The 18,696-nt window shown below is 33.5% G+C and overlaps 1 protein-coding gene across 1 annotated transcript in view; it reads right to left on the reverse strand.

Annotated features, from left to right (window-relative positions):
- LOC123669508 (E3 ubiquitin-protein ligase MIB1) overlaps nt 1–18,696 on the reverse strand; it is a 151,679-nt gene that overhangs the window by 62,882 nt on the left and 70,101 nt on the right. Inside the window, exon 11 of the mRNA XM_045603112.1 lies at nt 14,552–14,703. Within this exon, the coding sequence (XP_045459068.1) occupies nt 14,552–14,703 (152 nt within the window). The remainder of the gene's footprint in view (nt 1–14,551; nt 14,704–18,696) is intronic.

The following is an 18,696-nucleotide window of genomic DNA, read 5'->3' on the forward strand; positions in this document are numbered from 1 at the left end:
GTAGTAGGACGGCCCAATGTAATGATTTTGTTATAGTAATTTAAAATATTTTGTACACTTTTTATAAAATATATTTACAATAAGTAGTGATTTTAATCATTTTTGTGCTATGGATCTGTGTTTACTTTTTAATGAATTGTTTGTAAAATCAAATTTATTTTGTATTTACATTTTATTTTATTTTTTCATACTTATTGTAAGCAATTAATTGATTAAGGAGATTGCCTTTTTATTTGATTATTGTCATTTATTGTTTCATTTATGTCAAAAGCATTTGTTTCCGGTCGTTGGTTATATATAGTGTGTTGGCTTATTAAAAAGAGCACTCTTCTTATATCAACGGTACAGACTAGAAGTCGAAAAAGAAATTTTAATAGTAAAGTTGAAGTAGGGTGTGGTAAGTAGAAGATATCAAGTATGAATAAAGTTATTTGTAACAACTGGATTTTGTTATTTCTCAACAGTATTATTGTAATTTTTTATGTAACATGAGTTTAAATAATATAAAAAAGTAAAAGTCTGCATATAACTTTCAAAACCCCCAACCTAGTTTTGTCTAACTGGTACCAATCGATTTGTTAGCGGTTTTTTTATATTCGTAAAATGAAATCTTTGTTTTCTGTTTTATGGTTCATGCAGATTAACACGCATTTTAACGAAGCATCGCTTTTGTCGCAGCAGGACACTATCATACAACAGCAACGCGACTAAAAAAAAGATCAGGCTCAACCAGATCATGTATCTGGACCGGATCAGGATAGAATGAGGCATGCCAGATCCGGCAAGCTCTATCAGGACCAGGTTTGGTCCAGACAAGGATAGCCTGATGTAAAATGACCAGGTCTGGTCCAGACAAGGATAGCCTGATGTAAAATATAATCAAGTATGGTAAGGCATACTGGATCAGGACTCGTTCCGGTCCAGATCAGGATAGCCTGAAAGAAATTACGCGAACTGAGCCTGAATCGCGCTATTAATGTTTTTAAGCACACTTAGTATATATACAGTTATCAGGACAGTCTAGCAAGGAATCCATTTCTACACAGTGGAGCAGTCGTAAGTAATAGGAAATAGTTAATTAGTAATTAATTATTAGAAGTTAATAAATAAAATTTTACTAATAATATAAAAATAAATAAAAATAATTAATATTTAAAGTAAAAACATAAATAAATAATACATTGGAAAAAATAAACGAAAATAAATATCATAATAATTATGTTAAGTAACATATTTATACTATCAATTCGCTTTTTTTTGTTAAACAATTTTTTTTTAAATATATACTGATCAGGATGAGATGAGATTTCCTGATCGGGTCCAGATTAGGAAATCTCATCTCATCTTGATCAGCCGGTTCGGTCCGGTCCTTTTAAAAAACACGAATGTATATATTCTTAAAAAAATCATCATCTGCGTTACACGCCTTATCTAGTCCTGATCAGGCATGCCTTGTCCGGTCCTTCTAAGGAAGACGAAAAAATTTCTACTCGGGAATATCATGCCAGGCCGTTCTATAGGAACTACTCGATTGCTCGATAATGACGTGGACTAACGACTTGGCATTGTAAGGAAGATGGAAAATATTAGATACATGCATAGCATATTAAGCCCAAGAATAATAATAATTACGATCTCCGAAGATCGATTATGTTGTTAAAATGTCAAAAAATGCAGCTATGCATGTATCTAAATAAATATTATTAGGCTCTGTAGACTTAATACTTCAATCAACTAATTTCAAATGTATAGTTTCGTTAGTCGCATTATAATTATGTGATAGAATCGGATATAATTACTTTTAGAAACAACTTATAATTGGGTTATAAATATCAATGTTAAATCTAGAATAATTGTTAGTAACGATTATTTATATGTAGCCATGTTTAAATTGGATGATATTTGTAGGGTAGATTGAAATAAGAGGTTAGATGTAAGAATAATTACTTTTCAATTGTAGTCTTTGCGAAAATTTCAATGTGAACAAATCAAATAGTGAAATAAATCAGTGAATACTTTCGTGGTCCGAGTTTATTTAAATTAAAACTGAATTGATTCTACACATGTAAGAGGCACGGGAAATTACTTTAAAAATGAAATGTGTCGTCCAAGAAAAATGTTAAGAAAAATAATTTCGTTTTTGAAATAAAACAAACATTAATAACTAGACTGTCACTTTATACAGACTTTATAAGTATGCAAACAAGTTCCGACTGACTTCTCTCTTTCTGTGTGTTTTTGTAATGAAATTCATATTTAGATTTTTTATTACCTTTATTTTAAATGGATTTTAAGACAAAAAGGAAGATAATGAACTTAGTCATTTTACGGAGCCGTTACCGTAGTATAGAGCATCGACGGACATGTAATATCGTATTGTCGTATCCCATCTTTTCTTAGAGTTGCTGCATAACTACGTCGTAAGCCGTATCATAAAACGGCCGCGGCAGCCTCGACTCCTTGTACCATGGCTATGGCGCCACAACATATAGATATTACCAAGGTCTTAGAGTTTAGTACCAAATTGGAGAAATTAATATGCATGTAAATTAACTTTATGGTATACTATATGTACATTTTCAACTATTTTTGTACACATAAATATAACACATTTACTACAGTTTTTATATTATTTAGATGTTTGATTTCGCTAGTAATAAATATGAATGACACTTTACTTTTCTGAGGGTATATCCATAAATAAGTAAGGGCTAGGACACGGTGGTGAAGTGGATGATAAACGATGCTGAGCCGGCGCCTTGGCGTCGGCCGCTAGCCGCGAAAAATACTACTGTCATCTTGACTGATAGTAAAATAATGCCCGAGTCATGCTCCATTCTGCATGCCAAGAGCTATTGTGATTCTCTTTGTGACCCGACTCTTATTACATAGATCGTATAAAGGCTGCTCGTCAAAGAAGGTCTCTTTAGACTAATATATAAGCATGTTATCATGATGACAAATTTTGTATTTTGAGGGTATGAATACAAACTACATAGGAGTTTCATACAATGTTATATCAATCCTACTTCTGCAAAAAATTTCAATATCCTGTAATACTCAGTGGCTACTCCCTTTATCAATAATTTTGTGTTAAAATATGTAGTGTAGATGTAATAAGGATGCGAATTCAATTATTTACCCTTTTCAAAAATTTGTGCTTAATTTGAACTATGTTCTTTTGAGAAAGGTTTTAATGGTTCAGATAATAGTAGCGTTTTAATTTTAGTTTTAATATTTTATACTGTTACATTTGCATCTGTAAAAATTGTACGTTTTAAACAGTAATAAAAATATTTTTCACTAACCAGATAATATGAAACACTAGTTATAGCTTAATATTCTGTAAATCTCAAAAGTTATATTTTCTTTTGAACAGAAACCGTAAGAACATTAATATTTAATGTACGGTGACAATAATAAAGTTTTCATTAGACGCCCTGCAGAATCTTACACATGCATTAACTTAACATGATTTCAACTTCTTAGCAGCGGAACAGACACAGGGTTGTTTTCGTCAAAACGGAGAGAAATATTTTCATAAATTTTAACAATAGCTACTAAGATCTCCTTAGGTATATTGAGTATTTTGTGTAAAATTTTATTATCATATCACGAAACCAATAATATATCTTTTCTTATCAATTAATTAAATAACAGAAATTGTTCTATATTGCGCGTCTGCTACGTGCTGTATTTGTTGATTGCTCGAAATCAGTGTTTCTTCGAATAACAGCCAGCATCGCGAGCGATAAAATATAAGACAATTGATTGTTGATATTGCGGTCACGTTGTTCACTTACTATTTTCACGTCTGACGTAATGACGTTACCAACAAAGTTATATTTCTTACGTGACCGGTTACACGCCGCCGTACCTAAGTTGATCTACTTTCAATCATTTCTCGTCTTCAAATCAATAAGACGAAATAAGTCACATATATTTTATTTTTTCACAAGTAATTTTATTTGTTATGTTTTCCTACCATTAACTTAATTAGAGACACAATTTGTGAATGACTTACAAACGAATAGTGAGATAATATCAAGATAAATGTGTTAATAAAGTTTGTTAGGGAAGTAATCGTCGTTCCAATCAAGACAAATGGCGTGTATGAAAGAAAGAAAGACTTGTACATATGTCTACGTCTCGCTGACACGAGCTGTGAGTGATTGGCAATATCGCGTAAAACATTGTTGAGAAACGTTTTTCTTCGCGCCGGAAAGTATCGATATACACGTGCCTTGCATACCAGATACGAGAATATAAAGTAGGATTTACGTAGATACATACCTACTTACATTTAGCCGTAATAATAAAACCGTATAAAATATCACCACACAACGAGTAAACGGATTTGTGAAGTATATAGTTTATAAATATTTAAATATATGTTGCAAAGATAATAAATAGAAAGTATGAACTTTCATTTAGGCCGCCGTAGTTTTTGCGTAGAAAAACTATATAGGTATGGAGGAAGTGGCACAGTGTGAGCGTCACCTGTGATGAATGGCGGTGTCCGATTTACTCGCGACGCGAATATTTCATTAAGCGAGCTTTTGCGAAGCCGCGCTATGCGTCATAGGGTACGTACGAAGTGGCCGCGTCGACACTGATCCACTAAGCTTAGCATAGAAATTAATAGGTAAACGCGTATAATCTGCGACTATGCGACAAACACTGCAGATAAAACTTGTAATATTTTTTTACGTGCTACACCTATAAATTAACAAAACTTATTTTATTAATGATAATAACAGACGCGGTCTCGTCCCTGTAATTTTTGTATTTTGTCAGTTTGCTTGACTCCAGTGATAATTACGCCTTTATGAACTATAGTATGAAGTTTCATAGCCCTAAAAACATCAGTAAACGATTTGTAACATAAAAAACATGCGGTAAAGAAACCTAACCGAAATTTACTTAAGAAACTGAAGACTTTATATGACTATGTAAATATGTATATCTACCGCGTCAACGTTAACAGTCACTTCTCCGCTCATACATATGTAGTATCACGATGTTGTAAGCTTTACTTATGACTAGGTATATGACAGTTTTATTGAGCTTTGCTGTGTTTGTAATAGCTAAGTTTGATTAGAATCAATTAAGTACTTTTTGAAATTTGCACGTGAAACGAGCAAACAAAATACCAAAAAACCAAAAAAAAGTTACGCCACACTAGCATTAGGAAAACATGTGACAATTTTTTTTTTAACATTCATAATATAGAGGTGTGCATATAAAGCATTTGTATCACTACGATGTCATTACATTTTTGGTATCATCTTCAATGATACTTAAAAATGTTTAAAATAAATAAAATACAGAATAATTCAATCGTCGGCAGTTCGATGAATAATTCATTTGTGGATAAAATATTCGCGAATAATTATCTAGATAACAATTTATTCAAGTAACGCTCAACTCAGAAACACATATACATACATACATTTGTATGCATTCAACGACAGTCGAATAATAAAGGAGATGCCTACTTAGTTTTTCTCATTTTAAATTTCCAATGCTCATAACCTTATTGTGAATATTTAAATACAAAAAAAAAAAAAATACTAAATAGGTAAAAACATCCAGTCAGTAAAGTTTCTCATGAATGCTTCCCAATGAACATTTAATTTCGTTTCTTTAATTTATTGTTAAGAAAAAAAAATCTCAAAAGGAACAAGTTTGCTCTTGTTATATCGTTACAGTGATGTTTTAAATATATGTATGTATACATACAGTAATATATATTACTATCAGTATCGTGGAATATTTATCTACAGTCAGTATTGTGGAGTATTTTTCGTGCCTTTAAAGTTTAAAAACTTCAAAGAAATACCTTTCGTCTTGGAATAGCTCAGCGCAGACTAAGACCAAGTTTGGTGCTTGCGTAAGGTATAAGGAAGACGGTGCGGGCAAAGGGGGATACACGTACAAAATTCTAACAGGCAAATCTTAGCTAACTCTCGTCGGGAGTTTATTACTCTACTCATATGTACACAACTCGAGTGGGTGTTAGCGGTCTAGGCGCGAGCGGCGACGACGTATTCCCCTCGGTCCATACTTTTCGTCTCTGAATTATTTTTGATAGAAAACACTTTTGACATCTTTTCTGTATTCCATTTGTGATATCCCAATAGATCAAAAGAATATCGTACCTCTAAGATAACTCGACGCTGTTGATACGATGACACAAATATATTTCTGTTAGTAGAAAGATACACGGACAATTTCATAAAAGATCTATTAGAGCGTTGAAAAACATCTTTTCTTTGAGACGTTCACGTAATTATACGTTACTTCTTCGTTCGGAGGGTTAATTTAAGGTTTATTAAAGAAAATCTTTGTAATACAACATTTAATTAAAAACGAGAAATAGTCAAAAGCTAAGGTCAATTAGTAAGTGGATTTATGTTTAGGGATATTAAAGCTCGTAATGAATGAAGACAACAACAGCTATAAAGAAGGCGAGGCCAACGCGGGTGATTAAGTATCTCATTTAAATGCAGTCTCCCGATGCGGACGTCTCAAACGTAAAAGGAACGGTACTCGCGGAAAACGGAAGACGAGTCTCTTCGCAAAAGGAAGGAGAAGAATTTAAATTAGCGTAGTCGCTGAAAAAGTGCACTAACAACATTAGCGAATGGAACAATGGTAAAGCACACAAAGGAGCGGAACGCCCAGACAAAACGGCTACGCGCTACAGTTTGTACGGCGCGGGCGTGCGCGTCGCTACTACAGTCTACAAGTACATAGCGACACCCGCATCCGCGAACAATGAACCGAACTAACACTAATGAACCTCTGTATCTACTGAGGCGAAACTACTGTTAGAGAATTAAGAAACGGGAAAAGTAATGCGTTGAATAATAGAAATCCACAATCTCCTTGATACTAAGAATAACTAGGTATACAAACAAAAATATCAATCAACGTCAATTTCAAAAATTCATTTCACATTTTTATTATTAGGCTGTTAAATTAATTAATGGATTCATTTAGATATTACACTATTATAATTCGCTCATTTCAAGTTTGCATATAAATTTCCGTCATTAAATATCTATCCATTAAATTAAGATGAAACACACAACAGGAAACTTTAGATTATTGCGATGCACTTAGAGGTGCTCCTTGATTTATATCCCGTTTCCAAAGTTAGGAAAATACGATATTCTCGATTCATAAATCGTAGTCTAACTCAACACTGTCTGTATTTTATAGCTGTTGATGATAACTTACGGCTCCATTTAATCCACTTTAAGAATACGGACATCTGCAGACTACGTTTAAACGGCTACGGGTATTGCTTTACGATTCGAGTTACAAATATCAGCACAATAATTGCAATTTTTCGAACCCCAAGATAAAAATTTAAACAATGATAATACGTATGTATGAAAGATCGAGGTAATTTTACTTCAGCATTACTTGTCATTAGTCGTTCGTTAGTAGTAGATTTCCTCTCGTAAAAAAATATTATTCCACATTACACAAAATAAACGGTCAAATTAGCAAAAATGATGACACATATACATTTTCTATTTATATAAAACGCTTCAGCCTCATCAGTATCAGTCTGTAATGTATAAGGAGAAGGATCAGAGCTTAATTCCACATTGTTACAAAGAAAAAAACATTTTTTCTATTACAAGTAACATTTATTACGATTACAGTGTATTTTCGTTAAAATAAAACCATTAAAAATATATAAAGCTTATTCGAAGTGGTCTCCATTACCTGCAATAGTCATTTAAACGTTGAGGCCAGTTATCAATACGATGGCTCCTAAGTATACTGAGTCAACTAACAACTTTTGATAATTTCATTTTTTAAGATATTAATAACATTTACTTCATTTCCTATCTATATATGTAACAAAAAAATAAAGTTATTAAAAGTAGAGTTGACTCAGTATACTTAGGAGCCATCGAATAGAAGCACGCTTTTCATGGGAAAATTCTTCACTGCCAATCGTATGGATTGGTTTAGGGACTCCAAATTATCATGGCATTTAGAGTAAAGCCATAGTCTCTAAAACTGATCATAAATTATCATTCAGCGGATTAAGATCGGGACTAGATAACGGCCAGTCTTCAGCTCTGATGAAGTCCGGAACGATTATGACCCGGCGCGTCGAGTCTTGCTGAAAGGTCCATTCTTGGTTATTGAACATGGTGTTGTTAAGAGGCTTAAATACCTTCTCAAGAACGGTATCTTGATACATTTGTGCCAATGTTTTGGTGCCTTTTTCACAAAAATATGGTTCAGTCACTCCTTCATAGCTAACATCCCACCAATCATTACTGAAGTTGGTTAATGCCCACGCTATACTCAGTTGACTAATTGGGAAGCTTCCTTAGAGCTTTGAGCATAAATACGGTCATTTTGTACGTTAAAATATTGCTCAATTGTAAAAAAAAATCTCATCTGTAAGCAAAATTGTTCTGTGGCCTCCCTTTGCGTATCGCTTAAGTTGTTGATTTGATTTTACCACCGTATTATTTTTTTTATCAGTTAAGAAATGACCACTGCGTCTCTTATAGGCTGCAAGACCTAAGTCATCTTTTAAAATACGCTACATGTTTCTGAGTGCTATCTTCATCTCCCGAGAAAAAATCTTTTGCTTTCGTACAGGGTTTCTTCGAATTATTTACCTTACTGCTTTGATCGCCTTTTTCGCACGAACACTACGTAGACGGCCAGATCTTTTTCTGTCACAAACAGAGGAGGTTTTATTGTGCTTATCAATATCCCGGTACATTGACTAATACCAAGCGTATGGAGAATTTTAAAAATTGTATTTGGCTCCAGACCTACTTTGTGTAATGCAATCACAGCGATTCGGTTCTCTTTATCACTCCACTCCTCACAAAATATTTTACAATGTACTGTCGCGAAAATGAGAAAACACAACGAACAATCATATAAAATTGACAGATTCTAAATTTAAATGTAATACTCGTATTACAAAATACTATAATTTAATAAATGTAATATTTTGTTGATTATTAATTGTAACAGTATTTTTATGGCCAGACTATGTAGAGATATATCAATACCTTATAAATATTAATAGGAATGGATACTACAATTTTCAAATTCCAACTTTTGCTTGTGAAGGAACAGACTTAAATTTTGCTTGTGAAAGAACTGACTTAAATTTTCTTATATTTCGCTGCGACAGTATACCCTCGACGATTATTTGTCAGTCAGTAGATCTGGTATTTCATAGGCATAGATTTAATGTTTAGTCGGTAAATACGTACAAATTTTTTCTTAAACTGAACGCTTTACTTATACTTTACGGGTCCATTCGTACCTAATCACAAATTTAATACTTTTAAATGGTTAAAATTGTTAATTTGACAATATCTTGTGTAAACATATGTGGGTTTTATTTTAATATATATATTTAATATATAAGCCCTTCTATAAATTTCGAAGAATAACGGTTGAGGTTGTTAATGTAACAATATCAAAATTATACGTATTTAGGGTTTTTTTTTGTAATATAAATTAATTCCGTGAATAGGGTTCTATAAAATTCTAACATCTGATCTTATATTAAATACTTTTAATTCAAATCGTAGTTGTTTAGTAGTAAATTTGTAATATGATAAATCTTGATATTCTAGATTCGATTGGAAAACATTAAGGGAGCTTATTTTGGTAGATTATTTTATACTTTACATTCATATAAAAAAATACTAGTAATACTTAACTATAAAATACGGATACAGAAGAAATAAAGATACGGATAATAGAAGGAAATTACCAAATGCAACGTCTCACGATTAAGGCAGAATTGCTGGACTTGCATGCTTCGGCAAACTATTGGAATCAATTTCTAACTTACCCTCCCTTTGAAACCGCACAGTCGAACTGAATTAGATTGCATTAATGGCTAGATCTTCCATCACTATGGTTCAGCGTTGCGGTCGACTCAACCTAAGACTTTCATATTCGAATATACGTTTTAGAAAATATGCTGGTGAAATATAAAAAATAAATTTTCAACCAGCAAAACTATACAGTCCTCTTTTGAAAAGCTATATCAATATTATCTATAGGTGTAATTTATAGGTGTATTATATTATTCATTTTGTGTTTAAACTTTTTAGCTAATGGAGGGTCTAAAATACCTAATGTAGGTTAAAGGCTACGTTGAAAGTTACGAAAACGACATTGTTAATCCAACACTACTGCCCAAACAAATTAGGAACAACATTAATATATTCTCTGTACCCGACAACTTTCCCGCAATAAGCAGAATGTATTAGTGTTATTTATCTTAGCTCATGCGCTAACAAAGTTTTAATTGCAAGCGCCGATACAATTTGCGTATAAATGAATTTATTCGCTGAATCCGCAGTGCATTCGTGTGCGAGCCGCGAACGGGCGGCGGCGCGGCGCGGTGCGAGCGCGGATTATCCGCGTGTGTAGAGCCGCTAATTGCGGGTAACAACAGCCGCGCTCACAACGATACTTTGCAACGCCAATCAACACATGTTTTTTAATCATTTAAAATAACAATGCGCGCGTACTAGTACACTTCTACGAACGAATAGCACACGACTATAAATAATAAAATTGGAACATAATAAAATTATATCAAATGTAATCAAGAAATTTATAAGCGGGTATGGAACATCATGGAGAGTGAGGGCTACGGAACTGGCACAGTGTTCAGTATTCGGCCAAACAAAAGGGTGATAGCGCTACGTGCGTAAATCAAACGTCGCACAATAACGGTGCCGCCCGCGACCACCCCAGCTCGTCCCCGGCGCTCCGCCACCGCGCCACCACGCCGTCCTTTCTAGTTTAAGTCGGCTTCGCTCCTCTAAGCGACGCCAACGGTCGAAAATAATAACTCTACCTATATTTTTAAGATATAGACTCTTTATTTAAAGTTTTTATACACATACTTAGTTCATTTACATGACGGTGAAGGTGTACAACACACCTTCACCGTTTTTTTTTAAATTAAAGAAGTTTCCAGTTAACACTTGGTGCATCAAATCGATGCTTAAGATTATTACTAAACAAAATGCAAAGAGTAGGACAGACAACGGTAGTAGGAGGACAAAGCGTATTCTAAGTCAAAAAATGTAATTTTTACACTAAACCAAAGTTTATACATTCAAAAAAAAATTACAACCAATGTGTACATACGAATATTACAAAAAAGTTGCACAATAACCTAAACCATACAATCGCAATATCTACGTAATTCGTATCATATTGCCTCCATCGAAGCAGTGGGGATTACAATTCTCGTTCGGACAATACGATATCATCGCACTTTGCTCCGTTCGCTGCAATTAACGCGGTAAAATGACCATATAAATCTCATCTGAATGCCGTGTTCATTTATAGTTAACTACACGTATAGCAGCGCAATACGTCTAGCGATGATTGCTACGAAAGTTAGTCAAAGTCCAGGGATTGTATGGACGTGAGAACGAATAGAATTACAATTACCCGAGAGATTAAGAGAATCTTATTAACAAAGAACCAAAAAGGATGATAGCGGCGAAGTAAATTATTTGGGTGGGATGCTGAGATCGAGGGTTCTGCTTAATCTTACCTATACGTCTTGAGCCGAAGAACAAACAAGCCGCGAGCTGAGATTACGCTTCGAATAAATCAATGCTACGACGCGTTAAAATATTTAAGCTCACGATTAATGCTGGGCGCGAATGCTCGTCTTATCGAACCGAACCGCACTAGACGCAGCTGCTCGAGCCATCGTGATCGCCGGATTCAGCGACAAATTAATCACAACAATCCTTAAAATATTATCAAATACAACAATGTCACAAGGTTTTTCCTTCAACCTTAAGATTTTAGTTTTAAAATATAACTAAGTATTTATTTTAAAAGTGAGTAATTCGAAAATTTCCAATAAAATGTCACATTTGTCAGTATATCTAAAATCATGGCATCCGTACCTCCTAATTCGTAATATGAAGTTTATAAAACCGCTATTAAGAAAACTCAACAAGAGTTAACAACTCCATTATATTACGGTTGGAAATAAACGTATAATTCGTACAAATGATCAACCAGAAGCTTATCAAGCCGCCGTTATATATGACGAAATTACTGTAGAAGTTTTACAAGGGATCGTTAGGGCGGCTGTAACGATAACCGCACGAGATAACTGTTCCTAATCAGACGTAATGACGCAGCTCCTCTCTCTGTGCATTATTCGATGCTAAATACGAATTTTGATTACATTTCATGCAATCGCATAATTTAATTGATCACGTACGCCGAAAGCACATTACCATCTCTTCAAATAAAACAGTGATATCCGTAACTAATAAAGTGGAACGAAACTAAAAATGTTTTAATTCAACCTCCTCTGTAATAAATATTTAAAGTTGCTGAATCAAATTTCGTTCAGATTTTTATTAAAAATTCCGCGAGTCGAAGAGGATGGATACTTCTGATATAACGATATACTGGCGGAAGTAATAAAATAAAACGATTTTACATCTCTAGGGGAAACGAACGTTTTTGTTGAATGGGAAAAGTCGCGAGCGACTTCTCATTTCGCGATAAAATCGGGAACGTTTTACGACAATCTTCTATTCGATTACCATTAAACAACAATCTTAAAAAAAACTTTTTTAAGCGATCCGAGTCTTAGTGCTTACGTTTGTTCAGAAAGAGATTAAGGTTCTTGCTTACGTCACTTTACCTTGCTGTTACCCTAATTCATGAGTTTTATATCTGATCAACTTTTTGATAGCAAACCTACCAACAACTATAGTAATTTGGAACATGTTACGGTTTTACATTCCATCTAAAGCATAGCTTATATTCGTTTCTGTTGACATACACATTTATTAATTAATTTATGTTTTTTCTACATTTAATTAAATTATAATTGTTATATAATTATATGTCGTAATTTTCATCAAACATTCATCATACAGTTCAAGCAAAACTCTATTAGAATTGAAATTACGGGCGATTTTCGAAGATGTCACATAAAAAAACCAAAAACGCTGTTTAGAGATGACCGTGACTCCGTAATATAATGAACCAGTCACGTAGTCGAATTTCGTATTATTTCTCTAGGAGTCGTCACGTGACCTGAATAATATTCCTGGTCACCGCCACTCCGGCTGCTGGACCCTTCACAAATAAACCGCTTTACGCACGACTCTCCAGCGGAGATTCATTATTCTATGTAACTTTTGCTCACTGATTCATAAAATACGTTTAGCTTCCTTTATATTAAAATAAGATAGAAGTTACCTTTGCTTTGTATTACAAACTATTTCTGGTCTACGTACATAGTATATTCCGATAATACTAGACTTAATAAAAAAGTTTCAAAAGGATTAACTTAAAGTATGAAATACCAAGAAAGAAAAAAAAACAATTGATGTCAAGTATACTCATAAAAATATAATCGAACATTAAATAACTTTATGATATAAGCAAATGTGTTTCATGCAACAAATATTAAAATAAAAAATAAAAAATATATATTTATAAAAGGCTAAGATAATTTGAATATATTGTTCGGGTAATGTGTACATTCGTATGAGGTTGGGAGTAATAAAGACGTCACATGAGACGCTCCGCCGGCCGCGGCATTAGACGCGTAGCAGTTTATTGTGCGGCGGGCTTGCTCATAACTACCCATTTTCCTAGGGATAATGACGGACAACAAGCGACGTTATGTTTATTTCAAAGTCCCTGAATAAAGGTCTACAAAGATACGAGCATCCTTAAAATGTCTTTAGTTGTACAAAGGTATTATTATAAAAGTTATTTTGATAACGATGGCTTTCAATAGCTATTGCGAAAATGTTAACATAAACATGATGAATAAACCATACGAAAAGTATAAGTAGCTTTATTGGAGATAATAAGATTTATCAGAATTTGAAAACAGTTTTAACAGAAGAGCTATAACTTACTTTTTCAGTGCTACCGAATATTCGTATGTGCAAGTATATACTCGTACATGTCTTATAGCGACTCTTAAAACAATAAAGTTATCAAAAGTTTTTTAAACTTATCTATATTCATATCTTTTAATTGTCTCCAGTAAGATATAAATAATTAAGTTAATCGCGCTTATCTCCAGAACTACTGGTTCGAATTGAAAAATTGTTTTTGTGTTAGATAGCCTATTTATCGAGGAAGGCTTTTTCCCCCTAAAATAAATGTGTGTGAAACTGCGTGGCACACATTCTTAAATATAAAACAGTTGTTTCACTCAAGTTGATATTCATTGTAACTGTTTGATAATAATAAGAATCGTTGCGTAATATATTATAGTAAGGTATCGAACATTAAATTTGAATAAAAACGGTGCAATACTTTATGAGATTATTGCATCCACAATAGTAGATATACGGACAAGTTAAAATTAAAACATATAGCTAAAGTAACATTATCCAAACAAATAATAATGATTGTATTAAAAGACATTCAATGCTCAAAATCGAACCAATTACGATTTTAGTTCATACGTATAATACGTATATACGACAGAAAAAAACCTATATAAATAATTTACCTTGGGTTGCCTCGAAGCGCAGCGTGGTGCAGAGCGTTAAATCCATTGTTGTTCGTGAGTGTCATATCAGCACCGTGATCCAACAGTAAAGTCAATATGTCGTCGCGCTTCTTCGAAATAGCGTCGTGTAAGGGTGTATCTCCTTCAGAATCCTACAATAGAAATACAGGTTTTATATTTTATTTAAGTTTCGAAGTGTTTTTATTCGGCTTATTTTTGGTTTTACAAGAATCACGTTAATGATTGTCAAATAACGTGGCATAAGATATTTATAATATAGATTGTACATATGCTTAAGTTTTAGGTGAAAAATCACCTGAGAAGTTCCAATTACATGTGCCAGCTGTGTGGAGACCTTATACCACTGAATTATACAACATCGCCCGTCTCGAGCATCGAGACAATTTTCTAAAACATCAAACCACTCGAATGAATAATTGAGGCGGCGGAGAAGGCATTTAGGGCGTGGATTATGGAGACTTGCATAATTTATAAGCGTCTTAAAGTAGTTAAAACAAGGGCCGTAAGGCGAACGTAGCCCAGCTGCGGTGCTGTGCATCTCCCGCTGCACAGGATACGGTGAAATCTAAAACTGTGTCGAGTCTGTAGTGTTGCAGAGCGGCGCAAAAAGCGCGGCTACCGCGTCATTATCATAATCACCACCGCTACGTGCCACTTCGGTGCCGCCCAAGCCGTTTCGCTTTGTGAACGTGCATTAAGAGAGCCGAGCGTTGTGCTCTGTCATTCCACAATTAATTTGCAAGATACCGTAAGATGAGCGATTTTCCTTCTCCAGTACCGTTTTTGAATGAGTATTGTAATCTCGCGCAGTAATAAAATGAACATTTTTACCCGTATTTAAGACACAAATATTTTTGGATTAAAAAAACTTTATATCTATATATATCTTATCTTTCATCTTAAAATTAATTCATACCATTCTTATCACATCACACACAATTGCTTTAGCCTGTAATATCCCACTGCTGGGCATAGGCCGCTTTTCCCATGTAGGAGAAGGATCAGAGCTTAATCTACCACGCTGTTCCAATGCAGGTTGGCGAATATATGTACCCTACTATGAGTAACGATGCGTATTAGGTGTACATAATAAAAACCACGACCGACAGCTTAGCTTGCTCTCCAAGGCACGGTGGGGAGACCCACAAGGACTAACATCCAGACCAGATATAAATATTTGTATAAACACAAATATCCACTCCGAGCGGGAACCAAACCCTTGACCGTCGGCAACCTTGAGCGGTACACACACAATATTTCTTTTTATTTAGTCTATTACTACATACAACATTATCCAGAGTAAATATTCTCACAAAGAAAATTTAAATATATAAGCGAGCGTAGTACTTTTATACGATTTCAAACAAATTTCGTACTTAGAAATTCAGTGCCACCTGCACCTGCATGGTGTACTTTAACACGCAATTTGGCGGTTAAAATTTAAACGTAATATACACTAATCCCTATAATGTTATCCAGTTTACATAAAGCATATAAAAAGCATAATAAAACAGCCTACTTATATCATTTCTATTTGAAATAGCAAAACTATCACACTAATAATATTCATGAAATTATTGAATGTACACCGGTCATTGTTTTCGTTCATTTAAATTTAATGGATTATTATGCCTCCTTTTTTGCACTAACTACGGTTTATGACACATAATATTTCGACTTTTACAAATGGTGAAATGTATGACACAAACAGGAGCTAACGTCAGTAGGCAGTAATTCAGGGGAAGCTCAACCGCAGCGTCAGAGTAATTCCGCACAGAATAGCAGCATTAAATATTAATCCTATTGGCATATAGATGGCCATTACTGCCTGTAATTCATGCTTTGGTGCAGGCGCACACTTTACACGCTATAGCTAATTATTTAACTGTGAACGTAATCTGGTAATCTAACAAATTTAGATAATACAGCCTAGTTATAGCCTAAACGCATATATAGTGTTCATATTTAGCTGGTTATGATTACTAGCGATAAACACATCTTACAGTAAACAGGTAAGGTAAAATAAGTGCTGAGGAGAAATAAGAAATTTGATTTACGTGGCAATATCCGCAGGTGCACATGAGCTGCCCCCCTAGTCGACGACACTCGTACGTGTACCTCTTACCTTACGAATATTATAACACCCGAGGCGGCCCGTAATACACTCGTCTAGAAATTTAAAATTAAAGCTATAACGTTTCGACTCTCAATCACCACTTTTATGATGTTATAAAAATTGAATCTCCGACTGAACTTCTGTCTTGTTGATTGATAATTTATATCGTTTAGAATTAAATCAATCTAAATATATATATATATATATATATATATATATATATATATATATATATATATATATATACACATGTATATTTATGTTACGAGCTGTAAATTGGTTGTACAATCAAGAAAATACTTCCAAAGTGAAACTTGACTACATCAAACAAAACAAAAAGTTATAAACCAAAAGATACAAAACAATGCGACATGAAAGTAGGCGACCCTACCATAAGCCACGGGGGCGAGGAGATACCACGAACGTCAAGAGAGATAGCCAACCACGTTCATTTATATTCGTATGAAATAAATCTTTTCTAAATAGTATTAAATAAAGTCATTATTTTCTTTTGTCTCTAATGCCGCTTCTTCTAAACGACGCAATATATTTTCGAACAACGCGATAATATTGTACACGCGATGTTAGTCGTCTTTTTTAACTACCTTCCTTTTTATTATAAATTTTTAAGCAAAAATAATCTATTTTATGTGAAATAAAAAGCATATGATAATCGTTTTACAAGACGTTGGCAATGTATGTTATATAGATTGTGTTTGCTCGCAAACGAAAAAAACCGACTTCAATTACATCGACAAGTGATACGACGTAAGTAGACGAAAAAAATTAACAAACGTACTAGTAGTCACTATGATTTTCGAGGGTTTCCCTCAATTTATCTGGGATTCCATCATCAGATCCTGGTTTCCTTATCATGGTACCACACTTGACATATCTTCTTTCCAAAACAAAGAATTATCAAAATTGGTTCATAAACGATGAAAAAAATAAATATACACGGTCGAATTGAGTACCCTCCTCCTTTTTTGAAGTCGGTTAAAATACACACAGATTAACAAAAAATACCTCATTTTGAAATAATTTAAATAACTATAAACGATATAACTTCATTTCTATTTAGTAAGTATTTTATACGAAATAACAAAACCATTAACGTATTCTTTGAAAAAAAAAATTCTGTTTGATTCCATCCCTAACGATAGCTAGACCCTATCGGATATGTTAAATGTACTAGAAAATTGTAAATCTTAAAAACACCCATAAAAAAGTCCACGAGAATCTGCGTCTATATCCATAAAAACTATTTTTTTTTCTATTTGTGATTTTGTATTAAATGGCAAGGTTTTTCACAAGCCATTTTCTTCCATTCATAATTCTTTTATACAAATAAATTAATTGGATATTCAATGAAAATTAAAATTACCTTTGATATTATATCAGTTAAATTAATACTTTAGGTGATATTACAATTCAATTTCAATTTAACGTGCAACTAATAAATTACTCGTAATGAAGTTAAGGTTTTACGTTTATTATGCATTATTTTATGCGTTTACTTTATGCTTTTTATATTTCATCTAGGTATTATCGAGGTTAGTACTGTACAGATTAATAGTACGTTAATATTAGTTGTTCGATTACATTGCTAGAGATAAAAAAATTATTACTGTAAATATATTTTAGTTCCTTTCCAGACGATACACTACAAACTATTATAAGGGACTTAATGACTACAATTTACAAAAACTTACTGTTTTTGTGTATATTATAATAGTCGTAATTGCAGACAGTCTGGACCTCTTAAGCTACTTCCGAGATAGGTTTAAGTAAGATTAATTTATGCAGGCAAGACTGCGGCCAATTACTGATGGCTCGTTAAGACAAAAAGATACAAATTCAAGCCATGAAATTTTATCCACCAGCGGTTTTTATTTCATAACGAATAAAAGTTGTTGGTTCTGAGAGTCGATCATTGAGGAGACAAAAAGAAAACAACTAATTGTTAAAATCCAAACCATTACGCCTAGTATTACGGGAGGGATTATTT

Source organism: Melitaea cinxia, chromosome 3, assembly GCF_905220565.1.
Source record: "Melitaea cinxia chromosome 3, ilMelCinx1.1, whole genome shotgun sequence".
In the NCBI taxonomy this organism is placed as follows: domain Eukaryota; kingdom Metazoa; phylum Arthropoda; class Insecta; order Lepidoptera; family Nymphalidae; genus Melitaea; species Melitaea cinxia.